The 17,113-nt window shown below is 37.4% G+C and overlaps 1 protein-coding gene across 1 annotated transcript in view; it reads left to right on the forward strand.

Moving 5' to 3' along the window:
• Window positions 1-17,113, forward strand: part of inpp5l (inositol polyphosphate-5-phosphatase L) — a 59,630-nt gene that overhangs the window by 16,052 nt on the left and 26,465 nt on the right. The window contains exons 2-4 of the mRNA XM_049485794.1: window positions 217-258; window positions 2,034-2,134; window positions 4,547-4,634. Coding sequence (XP_049341751.1) covers window positions 217-258; window positions 2,034-2,134; window positions 4,547-4,634 — 231 coding nt within the window. The remainder of the gene's footprint in view (window positions 1-216; window positions 259-2,033; window positions 2,135-4,546; window positions 4,635-17,113) is intronic.

A 17,113-nucleotide genomic window follows, 5' to 3' on the forward strand; every position in this document is an offset into this window, starting at 1 on the left:
AACTCTTGAGTAAAAGCTAATTGGAGACGCTCAGTGCCAGTACAAATGTTCCACAGTTGTTTCCCCCATTATTGGCTGAAGTGAAAACGGGGATCTGACATTTGCGGTTGTGTCCTGCTGGATGTGTTCATTTGTGGGCCTGGGCTGAGGTTTAAACTCATTACAGCCTCGTTGTAAAAGTGCTCTGACACTGAAATCACATTCTCTTGTCCTCAGGTGGGTGAAATCGAGAGGGACTGGCTCCGGGAGTTCTTCACGGTGAGTCTGCCAGCCTTCCAATCCTCATTTAACAGCTCTGTTTAACATGGTGTGTTTTATGTAAATTTATGAGGAGCAGTTCTTTCTCAGCCATAGTTTGACTAGTGTTACTGTTATATAGAGGATATTAAATATGCAAACACAGAAGGGGGACTTAAATATGCTACCATTCACAAATTTAGAACCAGGTTTAGGCCTGTCGCGATAAGAACATTTTTTGCGATACACAATATTTTTGTATTTTTAAAACTAATAAATGCCACTGACATAATAATAACAGAATAGTATGTAATAAATAAAATAAATAATAAAATTTGAGTTAATATTTTTTATTATAATTAGTTATTATTTCTTCACCTACTTTAGTCCACATTGTGTGTATGAAGTCACAGTTATTGGAAGCATGACTGGCTAAAATACTGTTCACTGTTATGTATGTGAACAAACATACAAATAAACACGATATCACGATTATCAACAATTATTGAAACCGTGTTCATTTATTGTACGATAAATCAATATTGCAATTATTGTGACAGGCCTAACCATGTTGTATAAAATTGTATCTTATACAGTGTGGATATAAATATTACCTGTTCAGAATTTGTTTTATATTAAAAAGACTATAAAAATCTAATAACATTGATACAGTTGAAATTATCCACAGCTCTGTTCATTATTCTGTAGAAAGGAAGGTGATGTTATGGTGTACTATTTATTAGAAAGTTACAAGATTTTGTAAAATAATTATATGGAATAATTTTTTCTGACATAAAAACTCAAAATAACTCACTAATAAGACTAAACAACTATGCAATATTTATAACCTATATTCTTTATTAATAAGAAGTAATCTTTATATTATCATAAAATATCTTATCACTTACCAACTGAGGACAAGTTCTGAATTAGGGGTGTGCCATATCACATCGTACATGATAATATCGCCAAAAATTTTGAATATCGGAAACGATATTAGACCCTGAAATATCGTGCCATATCACTTACTCCTAATTATCACACGAGGGTACTACTTTTTTGCCGTTTTTAGAAAAAAAAAAACAAGTGTTCTCATTTTCCATTATATATCTACTAGAGACAGATTATATCTGTCCAGTATCATTTATTTTACTTTAATCCTAGATATATGAAGATATTTGTAGTGCATTATTATCATGACATTCTGAATCATTGGCTTCTGTTACAAATCTGATAAAATATATTTTTTAATATCTCAGTTAGCCATATCATATTGCATGCAATAATAAAATTCTAAATGTTTTTTCTAATTCAGTGTTTTTTCATATCGCCAAAAGTATCGTTATCGTGAAAATACCATGAAATATTGTGATATTATTTTAGAGCCATATTGCCCACCCCTATTCTGAACTGTAGAATTTAGAGGAGCTGTTTTTCTCAGTCATAGTTTGACTAGCGTTAATGTTATATAGAGGATATTCATTATGCAAACACAGAAGGGTGACTGAAAATATGCTACCATTCACAAATTTGGAACCATGTTGTATAAAATAGTACCTTATACAGTGTGGATTAGAAAATTATAAACCTGGTCAGAATTTATGTTATAATATAATGACTATAAACATCAAATAACATTGCTACAGTTGAAAATATCTATGATTAGTTTACATACTGCTATTCCATAAGTTTTTTTTTTTTTTTTTTCGTGCATTTTAACTGTGACTGGATGGTGATGCATTCATTTGTAAAAGATTTTAGATTTTTTAATAATTCTTCTCTTCTCTATTTAACAGACTGTGCACACACACAAACCATGCTTCATCGCTCTGCACTTCCAAGAGGTGGGAGGGAAAGACTACATGGTCAACATGGCCCACGCTGAGAACTTCTTCTGGTAGGCTTAACTCAGTACATTTTAAGACTGCTCTGTTGGGAGCTGGTATAGGTACCAAAATGTGAAATATAAATAAATAAATGTATATTCCAAGTTCTGTTCTTATACTCATGAGTGCAAAACATGTTCAGCAGCAGTTTGGACACACCCACTCATGAAAAGTTTACCTTCTTTCACCAGTTCTCTCTTTTCTCAGAACTAAGAGGATTATTATGCCTTGACCAAAAATGGTTAGAAGCTATTTTGTACTTTAGATTCTTTAAAGTAGATCTCATTTTCTTTTCTTTGGCGTTCTCTCAAGCAGCTTCATGGGGAACCACCTGGGATGCTTTTCCCACAGACTGCTGAGAATTACTTTTTGAGAGTCTAAAAAATTCAAATGCTTGTTATGTAAAGATTTCATATGTGATAAAAATGAAGAAAAGCATGCACTGAGTTAGGTGTGTCCATTTTTTTTGCTGGTACTTTGCCTACTGGACAACTAGCAGGGTTGATGTTGTTGAAGCTATTGTAAGTGAGTCAGCTGAGTCAATGTTTTCTGATTAGGACAGTAATGATTCCTAACATAAGTGCTTAAAGCTGTTGAGCAGTAATCAGTATGACTGACAGCTGCAAAGGGTTTTCAGAGACGTTACACTGTTTGATTATCCATATATTAGGTAAAAAGAGGGGTCACAGCTTGTGTTGATCGTTTTTAGTGTATGTGCAGCTGGGGGTTAAATACACAAGAATGATGTTGGTAACAGATGTTCTTAGCAAGGGTCAAACTAGTGACCTTTAGGCTCATAGCTGGTTCTTTCACTGCTGATCTGCCTTTTGTTTATCCAGTAATGACAAGACAGTAGATGAATCTTCTAAAATGAATTCAATAAGGAAACATTGCTGAGAATTTAATAAAAGTATATTGAAATGTACAGTAAATATACACTGACATGCATACACAACAGTCATGAGACAGAGTACAGTATGTAAATTGATCATAAATGAACACTAGGGCTGTGAATTTTTGGGAATCCCACAAATCGATTCAGAATCTATTCTTGGGGTCACGATTCAATTTTTTTCCTGATTCTTTCAAATCGGTTTCAATTACTTTTTCTTTATCCTCCATACTTTAGCGGCGCAACAACAAACACCGTAACACGACACTACACGCCCCTCTGTAGCCTAATAGGGAGAGGCAGTAAGAACAAAAACATTCCCTGTCCTGTTGCTGCTGTCCCGCAGAGCTTTTTAACTTTACTGCACAGTTCAGCTACTGTGGCACGGAGCATTGTAACTGTCTTGCGGAGCTCAGCTACTGTCGCGTGGAGCATTTTAACTACCTCGCGGAGTTCATCTACTGTCCTGCGGAAATCAGCTACTGTCTTGCGGAGCTCTTTAACAGTTAAAGAGTTCCGCAGGACAGTAGATGAGCTCCGAAGGACAGTTAAAAAGCTCTGTGGTACAGTTAAAGAGCTCCGCAGAACAGTAGCTGAGCTCCGTGAGACAGTATGAGCTCCGCAGTACAGTTAAAAAGCTCCGCGCGAGAGTAGCTGAGCTCTGTGGTACAGTTAAAAAGCTCCGCGGGACAGTTTAAAAGCTCCGCGCGGCAATAGCTGCACCCGCAAAAAAAAATGGATTTTTTGAAAATGAGAATCGATTATGAATCGTTCAATGTTAGAAATGTGATTCGAGCTCGAATCGATTTTTTCCTGCAGCCCTAATGAACACCCACATCTGTATACATTGTGAGGTGCTATCTTGTGATTGAGCTATCTTGTGAGTTAAATACTGGTCAGAGAGTTCAGGCAGTTCCATTTCTAAAGTATAGGGTCACATTGTTTAAATATTATTGCAAAAATATTATTGCCGTTTGTAGCAAAAGGAAGATTCACACTGTTCTCATTTCCCCTTAAATATCTACTACAGACAGATTATATCTGTCCAGTATCATTTATTTTATTTTAATCCTGGATATATGGAGAGCATTATTAGTATCATGACAGGTTGGATCATTGACTTTTGTTACAAATCTGGTAAAAATCTCAATTAGGGTTGTGCCATGTCATATCCTATGCAATAATATTGAAGAATAAAATGTATAAATAATAATGAATTTTGTTGCAGTGATGTATTTAAATACAATATCATATTGCCAAGAATGTTGCAAAAATACCCCAAAATATCATGATATTACTTTAGGGCTATATTGCCCACCCCTAGTGGACAGTGCAGTGTGTGGTAATGATAGTTTGTGACCAGTATGACTATTATATAGGTTTATACTGCAGTTTATCATTTAACCTCACAACCCTGTGGTCAGCTCCTTCAGTACAGTCAGTATGTTTAGAATTTCTCTTTATGTATGTCTTGCATGGCTGACTACTGATGTTTATTTCCCCTGTGCTCTCACTTTTCCTCCTATTGTAGGACCATTGAGTCGAGCTCAGAGATGAAGGACTTTGATCGGGTGTGCGTGTATGTAGACAGTCATTTCAAGGCAGAGGACAATTTCACTGTAAGTGTCATTTTACTGCTTTTGTGTTGGCTGATGTGATTCAATTAGAGCTGGGCGATATGGCCTAAAAATACTTTTTTTTTCTCCAACTAAAAATCACACTACAGATCACAAAGAAAAGTTTCGCTTAAATGTATTTTTTGGGGTTCAAGTGCAACTAGAAATAAGCTTGTAGATGAGATGGCAGCCCATACCACTGTAAATAGTGAGAACATACTGTAACTTGTAGAAAAAAAAAATATCAGGAAGTTACTAGGACAAAAACTTTAATGGAGAGCTTATTATTGGCACAATTAATCACTTGTCCTCACCAGAGAGCAATGATGCTGCAGCTTTTAAAAATGGTACAATTTCTTTCTAGCCATGTATTTGCTTTATGCTGATGTGTTGATGCATTCTAGGGTTATTAAGCTGTGAAAAGACAATGTGCAATTTTAGTGTCTTCCTCCAGCTCTGTAATGATTCTTTGGCCTGTGTTGTTAAACAGTTGTAGCAAGGCAACCTCAGAAAAGTATTTGCAGCCTAAAACTGTGGTCTAAAACTTTCAACATGTTAGTGAATCCACCGTGCCCTATTTTTATCATATGGCACACGGCTGTGTCGGGTACAGTTGCTTGCTTTACTCTGGATGGTGTGCTGCAGCGAGTGCGATAAAACAGCTGCAAGCAGCACTTTAAATAAATCAGTCGTGCTGCTTCCTTTAAAAAAAACAGAGAAAATCGATTTTTATAAAAACACAATCTTTAACTGTAAATTTTAATTTATCGATAAAATCAATTTATCTCCAAGCTCTAGATTTTTAATTAAAGTTATGAATTATGAATGCTGTGATCAAAATTACTGATGGATATTTAGAGAATAAGATATATATATATATATATATATATATATATATATATATATATATAAATATGTATATATATAATCTCAACAGAATAAAAACTACAGTAGCTTTCAGTAGTAACACTATTCATACATAAATGCAACTTGCTTTACTGATTACATTATAAACATAAAAGGGTAAACAATTAAGATCATGAATTAATACATTAAATAAAAGATTAGCAGTCATTATAAAAAAAAAACATAGATATAAATAGAGAAGCAAATGCAAATTTAAATAAAAATGTTTAAGGGCTCTTTTTAAAAGTGCTGAAAGATGAAATGGCTCAAAGCTCCTCAGAAAGAGCGTTCCAGATCTTTTTTTTTGCAAGCAGCCTCTCCAATTCTCAGCAGAGTTTTGGGAACTACTAGTAGACTAACAATCATATCACTAAAATAAAGGGGAGCAATTCTTCAATTTCTGGACTCATTGCAGACGTGTGATACAGCAGATAAACAGCATTGCAATAAGCTATTAATTATTGCTGTATGGTATGTTATTTACTAATATGTTACTGTTTTGCACTGTCAGACATTATTAAGCCAAATTCCATTTTTACAAACACTACTTTTACACTGCTATTATCATTAGAACACCCAGTCAGATGTCCATTTAAACCTTGTTTGCTGTGGCGCTAGAGAATATTGTCCACTTTTAGTATTTCATTATTCCTGCACAGAGAAGTTGCACTTGACCTCATCCCACAAGCTATGAGGAGGAAGAGAAGGTAAAAAATAAAAAGAATAATGGCAACTTATATATTTGGAACAAACATATATCACAGAGTGGAAAATGAACTATTTTCTATCCATCAGTACATAAGTTAGCCATTGTTTGCATTTAAAAACATTGAGCGTGGCCCTCATTTCCGATGAAGCCGTGTATGCAAATTAAGAGCATGATGAAACTTGAATTTAAAAAGTTAAGCTCAAAACAATTAGAAACTACAGCTTTTTAACTTTGAAACAAATATATATATATATATATATATATATATATATATATATATATATATATATATATATACACTGCTCAAAAAAATAAAGGGAACACTCAAATAACACAGTATAACTCCAAGTAAATCAAACTTCTGTGAAATTAAACTGTCCACTTAGGAAGCAACACTGATTGACAATCAATTTCACCTGCTGTTGTGCAAATGGAATAGACAACAGGTGGAAATTATTGGCAATTAGCAAGACACACTCAATAAAGGAGTGGTTCTGCAGGTGGGGACCACAGACCACTTCTCAGAACCTATGCTGTCTGGCTGATGTTTTGGTCAGTTTTGAATGTTGGTGGTGCTTTCACACTCGTGGTAGCATGAGACGGACTCTACAACCCACACAAGTGGCTCAGGTAGTGCAGCTCATCCAGGATGGCACATCAATGCGAGCTGTGGCAAGAAGGTTTGCTGTGTCTGTCAGCGTAGTGTCCAGAGGCTGGAGGCGCTACCAGGGGACAGGCCAGTACACCAGGAGACGTGGAGGAGGCCGTAGGAGGGCAACAACCCAGCAGCAGGACCACTACCTCCGCCTTTGTGCAAGAAGGAACAGGTGGAGCACTGCCAGAGCCCTGCAAAATGACCTCCAGCAGGCCACAAATGTGCATGTGTCTGCACAAACGGTTAGAAACCGACTCCATGAGGATGGTATGAGGGCCCGACGTCCACAGATGGGGGTTGTGCTCACAGCCCAACACCGTACAGGACGCTTGGCATTTGCCAGAGAACACCAGGATTGGCAAATTCGCCACTGGCGCCTTGTGCTCTTCACAGATGAAAGCAGGTTCACACTGAGCACATGACAGACGTGACAGAGTCTGGAGACGCCGTGGAGAGCGGTCTGCTGCCTGCAACATCCTTCAGCATGACCGGTTTGGCAGTGGGTCAGTAATGGTGTGGGGTGGCATTTCTTTGGAGGGCCGCACAGCCCTCCATGTGCTCACCAGAGGTAGCCTGACTGCCATTAGGTACCGAGATGAGATCCTCAGACCCCTTGTGAGACCGTATGCTGGTGCGGTTGGCCCTGGGTTCCTCCTAATGCAGGACAATGCTAGACCTCATGTGGCTGGAGTGTGTCAGCAGTTCCTGCAAGATGAAGGCATTGAAGCTATGGACTGGCCCGCCCGTTCCCCAGACCTGAATCCGATTGAGCACATCTGGGACATCATGTCTCGCTCCATCCGCCAACGTCACGTTGCACCACAGACTGTCCAGGAGTTGGCGGATGCTTTAGTCCAGGTCTGGGAGGAGATCCCTCAGGAGACCATCCGCCACCTCATCAGGAGCATGCCCAGGCGTTGTAGGGAGGTCATACAGGCACGTGGAGGCCACACACAATACTGAGCCTCATTTTGACTTGTTTTAAGGACATTACATTAAAGTTGGATCAACCTGTAGTGTGTTTTTTCACTTTAATTTTGTGTGTGGCTCCAAATCCAGGCCTCCATTGGTTAATAAATTTGATTTCCATTGATGATTTTTGTGTGATTTTGTTGTCAGCACATTCAACTTTGTACAGAACAAAGTATGCAATGAGAATATTTCATTCATTCAGATCTAGGATGTGTTATTTGAGTGTTCCCTTTATTTTTTTGAGCAGTATATATATATATATATATATATATATATATTTATATATATATATATATTAAATAAACATTATTTATCCAGGGCTAATCAACTAATATACACCGGAAATACTGAACTACCTATCTGTAGATCAGTGTAAATTTTAGAAATATTTGTCCTATAAAATAAGCAAATCAAATGGTTATCAAATGATAACTGCTGAACTAATTGTGTAACATTGTTCATTGTATTCAATATGTATGTTTCCAGTAATAATACTGAAAAGAGTTTGGAGTCATAAAACAGGAAAATCTCTTTCTCATGTATTCAAGATATATGTCAAGTGATATTACTGTATCATTTTAAAGTAATGGGATGCCAAACTATATAAAAAACTATATTCAGTTGTTCATAAAACAAACAGGCTAGATTTCTCTCACTGTACACAAAAATAGAACTGTAACGTTTTACTCACTGTTCTTTGTTAAGTTAAAGGGATGCTGGTCTTTGATAAACGTGCTGTTTTATGTCATTCATATATATATATATATATATATATATATATATATATATATATATTCTGCAGAACCGAGTTAAGTATATTAGTCTGGCCCTCTAAAACAATTTCTTATGTGGCCCCTTGGGAAAATTAATTGCCCACCCCTGCCCTAAATGCTTGAGTGGACAGCATGTTCAGGCACAGTCTAGAACCACTAGGTGGAGCACTGCTCAAGGCTGAAAAACAGCCTGCATGTCTTTCTTCTGTGTTATTTATCACATGTTCAGCCTTATCCAAATGATCACTTGAAAGCAAATATTGCTTCATTTCATACCCAAACTCTAAATGTCTCTATGCTTTATAACCTTGTAGCTGCACATCCTGTTTTAGTTCTGTGGAAGTGACGTTTATATGCAGCTCCAGCCAAGTTTCCTCCTCGAATGAGTCGCCACTTTAAACAGTTCCTCGAAACAGAGCCAGCCGAGTGACCCAACAGTTCAGGGCGTGTTTAAGTAAGTTGTGGTTTCAATAGGCCAGATGCCTGCGGCAGAACAGCATAACAGACCGGTTAACCATTGCTGAAGGGAAGCCGTTGTGGTCTGTTATCCCTCACACACACACTCACACACACACACACACTGAGACCAAGCAGCTCGGACAGACAGCACTCAACCTTCAGCCACACTCAAGTCAATATGGTGATAAAAGGTCTCCTCATAGGGAGCAGTGCAGCTGGCAGGGTAGTAGATAATTAACTCAAAGTGCATATTTAGATATTTAGTTATTATTGTCCACTACTCTGTCCACTGTTTGGCAGGGAGTAGGTGGGTTTACTGTGTATGTGTGATGTACTGTAGGTGTTACTGGTAACAGAGTCCTTCTCCCCTGTGTCCACAAGGGGGATTAAAGGTTAATGTGAAAATCTCAGAAATCTGTCACCTCATTAGATACAATATCTTTCACCTGTCATTCCTAATCCACTGTATTTAACCTCCGTGACCTTGTATCTTAAGCATGTTTTTCTTGTCAATAGTGGATGTAAGCCAGAAGTGCAGAATTGCCTAGACATGCCCTCATTATAAACGCCCACACTTATATTCTTAACTTGTTCAGACAGCAGTAGGAGCCAGAAACGGTTTCATTTTCATACTTAAAATAGGTTAAATAGATTAAACCTCTTTGATAAATTCTTATACAGAAACAGTCGAAAGTCTGCTTCTCATGTGATTTCATTTTAATGTTTTTTTTTCATATTGTAGATTAATACTGAATACATCTTTTTGTTTTTTACGCAAAATCATTTTTGCTTTGGATTGACTTATCGTGGAGGTTAAAAAAAGTGCCACTGTTCAAATACTTACTGTGAAATGGACCTTACTGTGTGTATATACCACAATTTTATTTCCCCTGATTTTGCCATTTAAGCTCTTGAGGTCTAGTCAATAACCGAAAATGTTACAAAATGTTGCAGTAAACTGTAACAGCCTTTAAGGAAAAAAAAAAAAAGTACAGTATTGTAAAAAAAATTGAATATTGTAAAACTGTAACACTGGAAAAAATCGTATATTGTTTAAAAAAGAGGGGGTGATTGTTAGTAAACAAATCATGGGTTAACAGCTTACAGTTTACAGCAAATTTCATCATATTAACCAGAAAAAAAAACAAAGAAACACATTCTTAAACAATTAAAATAAAAAGTATTTTCTTTATAGAAATTACAGTTGTAGCCAAAGAGCAGTAGGTACTGTTTCCTTCACCTTCAAAAGACAAAATACATTACGTGCAATACGTGCCTTAGCGTGATCTTTACAGATCTTCTAGAGTGTACTGTAGTACGTAGAAATCTGGGTCAAAATTAGTCTTTAGATGTGTTTGTATAACAATCATTAAAATATTTTAATGAAAATATTTTTTTAGTTATTTTGGATGATGTAAATTTGTTATTTGGCATGTTGGTCATGCTGGTGCAAAAGTCTTTAAATTGGATTTTGTTGCAAGACACAGAATACACAGATATAATATAAACCTATTGCTGATATAAAGTCCTAAATAAATGTCTAAACTTTATTTGAGGATTTTAGTTGTTCTGCTTTAAGGGTTTACCAAGTTTCCTTTATATATGTATATATATTGACATACAGGTCTGGAAAAAAATAAGAGACCCCTTCAGTTTCTCTGATTTTGCTAAAGGTATATGTTTAAATAAAATTGTTCTTTTACTCTATAAACTACAGACAATATTTCCCCCTAAATTTCAATTAAAGATATTGTCAGAGCATTTATTTGCAGAAAAGAGAAATGGCTGAAATAACAAAAAAGATGCAGAGCTTTCAGACCTCAAATAATGCAAAGAAGACAAGTTCATATTTATATTTACAGTTCTCGTGCATCTTGGCATGTTCTCCTCCACCAGTCTTACACACTGCCTTTGGATAACTTTATGCCTCTCCTGGTGCAAACATTTAAGCAGTTCAGTTTGGTTTGATGAGTTTTGATCATCCTTCTTCCTCTTGATTATATTCCAAAGGTTTTCAATTTGGTAAAATCAAAGAAACTCATGATTTTTAAGTGCTCTCTTATTTAGAGCTGTATATTTATATGTATTTAGATTATAATTAATCATGTTTTAATTATTTACAATACTTTTTTTTAGTAAATGTTACAACCAGTCTCTCAGATTAAGGTCATGCATTTGCATATTAAAAATAGATAGAAAATGGGTTGGGTTGTGTCTTCAAACCCAGAGATGAGGAAAACCAGTAATAGTTGAAAGAGTGGCAGGGTATTAACCCATAGCCCACCCAGGTGAGGAGTGATAGACCTTGTATGTTGTGAGTGAGTGTGTGTGTGAGTGTGTTTATGTGTGTGCGTGTTTGCGTTTGTTCCACAGCCTGACGGACTGGGTTAATGTGTGGGAATGGCCGGGCAGTAGGCCGAGTCAATACGTTTAAGTCCAGATTAAAACTATTGATCAGGAGCCTCAGTCTGGACATGATAAATAAACTGGGGTGGGGGTGGAGGTGCGGGGGAGATGTGGGTGGGTCAGAAGTGTTTGGGGTTCAGAAGACGTTAATGTAGAACTGCTGTGGGTGGGTGTGGTAGCTCTTAGTCAGCCCTTATTTCAAAAGTATGCTTAATTATATGCATTAATTATGCATTTAATTTTTATTCATTTCAGTACTAATGTAACAAAATAACACTAACTCAAATATTAAACTTGATTAATTTTTTGCATAAATAAATAAAGAAATAAAAATGCAAATACACATACACCCGTAGTTACGTGCCTTTGTCTAATTTACATGTTTTCTAAGTATAAGTATTCACCTTTAACGGTGAACACAGTTCAGCACATTTTAATATAGGTAATTGTGTTTTTGTGGCACAAACACATTTTCCACAAACGTCTTCACAGAACAGATGTATTTATACTGAGACTAAATTACACACAGCTGGACTCTTAACTTATTAAGGGACTTTAGAAGGCAGTTGACTGCAATGGATTAGGGCTAAAAAGTGCTGAATACTTTTACACATCACACTCCAAACCATCACTGACTGTGAAAACTTCACACTAGACCTCAAGCAGGTTGGACTGTGTGTCTCTCCTCTCTTCTTCCAGACTTCCAGGCACAGAAAATTAATCGATCAATGTTTTAAATCGAGAACCTCGAATTACTCGAGTAATCATTTCAGCCCTAGTTTGGAGAGTCATGTCATCTGCTGGTGTTGATCCACTGTTTTATATCAAGTTTTATATCAAGTCTATCAAGTCAAGTGTTTTCCCAGAAAATCTTACAGCACTTCATGCTTCCCTCTGCTGACAACTTTTATGGAGATGTGGATTTCATTTTCCAGCAGGACTTGGCACACTGCCCACACTGACAAAAGTACCGATTGGTCTTATATAATATTCTAATTTTCTGAGAAATGGACTTTTGGATTTTCATTGGCTGTAAGCCATAGTAATCAACAATAAAATAAATAAACATTTAAAGTAGATCACTCTGTGTGTGTGTGTGTTTGTGTGGTACATATTTAAAATATATATGAGTTTCACTTTTTATAAAGTAGCTTTATAATATTCTATATACCAATAATATCCTAATTTTTTAATGCACTAGTATACCAAAGTAACGATTATATCTACCAACACCGTTTAATTTGCTCAAATTATTCATAAACAGATTGCATTATTAATATCTTTACATGTTGGATCACGGACTTTGTCAAAATTCAGTGATAATTCTGTATTTTCTAATATCCCAATATATGTATCGCCGAACAAAATAGTAACACAATATACCTTTTTAGTGGAAATATTAGCATAAATCACATTTCCAGACGCAGACACACACAAAATAAAATGTGTAGTGCACACTTCTCAGCTTCAACACCAATCTTCATCAATCAGGTCAGTTCAGCGTTTAATAAAAATGTATTGACTTACAAGTGATTTTTTATCAAAACATCATTTGTACTGCTGGAGCCTCACACACAAACATACACACACACACACTCACACACACTCTTCTGCTCAGCAAAGCGATGATCTACAACCTCCAGAAAACTGATAACAAATCAATACAGGTGGCGTGAGAGAAATGAGAAATCAGAAGCGTGTGGAATGGGGACGCAGTTTGCTCTGGTGTGTGTGTGTGTTTGTGGGCATATATGTGTAGGCGAGGCGTGTGGTATTAGATCCTTTAACCATGACCTTTTTTCTTGGAGCACTTTTGTAAGCTACTGAACACTACATATTGCACAGTTTGGCTCTTGTCCTTCAGAAGTGTCAGCTTTTCCTGCCTTCATACACATCAACTTTACGAACTGACAGTTTACTTGCTGCCTAATATATAGATCGCACCTTTAGCAGGTGGCATTTATATTTGTGAGATAATCAACACCACATTGTTTGGTGTGGTTGCATAGTTTGGGCTTGTATACAGTTTTTTTTTTCTTTTGACTTTTGGGAAATGGAGTGTGAATGTTAATGTACCACTTAAGACTAGTACCACCTGGGATATTATCCTACTCCAGCACATCACAGTAACCACTTGTAATAAAATGTACAATGCCTAGCAGCACAGTAATTACCACTCTGCAATACTGTAGCAGTCACCTAGCAACACCATTGCAAACAGTAAAGAATTCCACTGCAACCTCCTAGTAACTACTTAGTAACACCAAAGCAACCACTTGGGGTGACCATAACAGACTAATGGGAAATCTAGCAACACTATAGTAACCAGCTAGAAACTACTTGGAGAAACAATATCAAACTCAAACCTTATAAACAACCTTGCAGCCACTTAGCATTACCACAGCACCCACCTAGAAACAGCATAGCAACGACCTAGCAATTAGTTTTTACCATGACGGCCACACTGAAAAAGCATAACAGCTGCCTGAAAGTTAAAACCACTTTGGCTGTGCAATCATTCTGCTTTCCTAAAACATGGGACTAATATTGTGTCCCATGACTTATGCCATCTCCCACAGAAGCTAAATAATGTTTCACTGATGTGTGAGATATGTATCTATTCAATGCCTCCTTGCATTGAATAAAATGAATGTGGACGTGATTTCTGCCAGAATTGCTTATCAGTGCACTTGGACAATTATAGGCAGACACAGCCGGTCACAATCATTTCCACTCTCTGCTCTGTTAACTATTAGTGTTAATGGCTCCTATGATGATGTATTTCTGGCACATGTGACACTCTGGATTGTGGGATGTAACTTCAGAAAAGGAACATCCCATCCATCTGTCATCCACAATGTTCTAATCCATATTATGGCAAGAACTACTCAACTAAACAAAGAAAAAAACATATTTAAGAAAGAAAGGTCAGTAAATAAAAAAAATAAGTCCAGTTGCAAAGACCATCAAAAAGATTATGAAGAAAATGGCTCTCATTAGGACCGCCCTAGCAGCGGAAGACCAAGGCCCAACCAATTCCATTTTATCGCTTGGCCCTACCACTTTTCCCCAACCCCTTCTTTTCGAGAGTATCCTTTACCCTTGGAACAGAGTTACAAGAGGAAGGGGTGAAATCCTCCTCTAAGAATGTAGACAACATTTCAAGCATCTGATACGTCATCAGGATCGCTAAAGTTCAGTAACGTAGCTGCTGGTGGTTAACTAGTTAACTTTAGGGCTTTATTGTATGTCTTCAGTAAGGGGGAAGATGGTGCAGAAATTAATTATTATTGTCCGTTCTTTAATTCCTCTGTGATGGGGAGCTGAAATTTTCTTGATTGGCTTTTATTTTATTTAATTTTTCCGTTCCGCCTTAAATGCTGCAGCCCTTGCCATCTGTTGCACCATTTAAGGCGGAACAGGAAAGTTATCTAGATAGCTAGTACTACAGATCTTTGTTATTTACGTCATGAATAATTTGGTCATAAAACATTGAAACTACACATTAAACAATGGTAATATAGTGCTTATCGTCACTTTTAAGAAGGAAAATACATTTGTGGGTTTCTTAGGATGCTTGTGCTGCCATCTTACCAGTGATTCTCATACCCCAACTAGGCCTAACAAACCCTATTCTTTCCCCCTAACCCTCCAGCCTAACAAGAATTGGGACACCTCTACCCCTGGGCGTGCACGTGCAAAACAGAGCGGTAGGGGTAAGGGGTAGGGCCAAGGTGTAAAATGGGATTGGGCCCAAGAGGTCATCTGAGTTATCAGCCTCCCCAGATAGGAGCCACCTGAAGTATTTTGGTTTGTTTAATACTTTGAAGTTTACTGCATGATTTCTTATGTGTTCTTTTATAGTCTGGGTGACTTCAGTATTAATTTGCAATGTAAATAAAAGAGTTTTGGCATGACGGTGTACATTGTTAATGCTAGGTGAGGTGTCCGTGAATATGGGCGAGGTGAGGGGTTGGTCCCAGGTGAAGACGTTTTAGGGGTAACAGTGATTACTGGGCCCCTGGCTCTGAATCCACTCCCTGCAGTAATGTCCAGCCTCAGGGCTGGTCAGCTGGAACGCACTGTCACATTAAACAAGCATCGCTTTAGTCAAAAGATTTATTTCCCCCTCCTGGGGACGTTTTGTCACAGCTTGAGAAGCTCTGTGTGTGTGTGTGCAGGAGTGTGTGTTTAAGGGGTTGTCAGGTGCAGGCTGTGCTGCAGTGTGAAGTGTCCCAGCACGGCGGGTGATTTTTCTTTGGCCCGTGCTGCTGGGGGCCGCGCTGGGCCTGCAGTGGGCTCCTGTGTTTAATCACTGTGTAATTGTTTTAATTTTCTGTCTGTATTGATCCTGGCGGGAGACGATTGATGAGTGTGTGCAGGAGCGGGCAGCTAGTACATTAAAACCACTCACAGCTCTGTCAGCTCTCTGTGTGTGTGAGGGTGTGTGTGCGACCGCACTTGCTTGTTAAAAACAAGTGTATGAGTTTCACACGCTGTGTGTTGACCTATTAGTGTCCTATTAGTGTTTGTATATAAGTTTCTATTTACTGAGAAAGTTTTGTTTGCTACAGAAAGGGCCAGCAACTTTTATTACCAAGACCAGTAACCTAAAGCCCTATCCGGACGGATATAGTTTCTCAGGGGGACGTCTGTGAAAAATATTTCACACTTCTACTTAGTGCAGGGTGATATGGGAAAAATCATGATAACGATATATATCATTATATATTACATGTATGTATGTTTTCAGTTATTCTTCAAAAAATATGACAAAATTGCTTACATTTTTCCAACTTTATTTCAAAGTGACATTAAACCAAACTTTCACAAATGAGAATTACTACCTTTTAGTGCAGCAATATATATATATATGTATCAAATGAAAACAGATGAGGTAGATGCAGTAGCTAATTTTTTCAAAAGAACAATGCGTCTCCATTGTTCAGCTCTCATGAGTGGAATAACGTAGAGCATGTCGCAAACTTCGTTATTTTGCGAAGAATACTTTATTAGTTTATGCAAAGTGACTACGCCAATACATTTTATCGTAGCCTACTTTATATATTTGCATAAATAATTTATTAAATTATCAAATCAAATTTATTTGTATAGCGCTTTTTACAACAGGTGTTGGCACAAAGCAGCTTTACAGAAACATGATTACAGGACAAAGAATCAGGCAAAACATTAAACATAGAAAATACTGAATACAGAACCCCCAGTGAGCGTGGAGGCAAGGAAAAACTCCCTCAGAGCTGCAGGAGGAGGAAGAAACCTTGGGAGGACCAAGACTCACATTTGAGGGGGGACCATCCTACCACTGGTCAAACGGCTTTTAAATTAAATTTTAAAAAGTCTTTTATACATCCATATAGGTTTTATGTATTCAGGAGTGTAATAGCGCCACTAATGGCTTGGATGTAATCAGTAGTGGAGAATAAGATGGACGATGAGCTGCTGATCTGTGGTGGTGGTGGAGAAGAGCTGACTTCAGAAGCTTCCATCAGTCTGGCTGGACAGGAGACGCGAGAGCCTGAGGGTCCAACATCGGTATCGGGTCAGACAGGTGGGCAGTCAGTAACTCAGAGGAAAGCAGAGA

Source organism: Astyanax mexicanus, chromosome 12, assembly GCF_023375975.1.
Source record: "Astyanax mexicanus isolate ESR-SI-001 chromosome 12, AstMex3_surface, whole genome shotgun sequence".
Taxonomy (NCBI): domain Eukaryota; kingdom Metazoa; phylum Chordata; class Actinopteri; order Characiformes; family Acestrorhamphidae; genus Astyanax; species Astyanax mexicanus.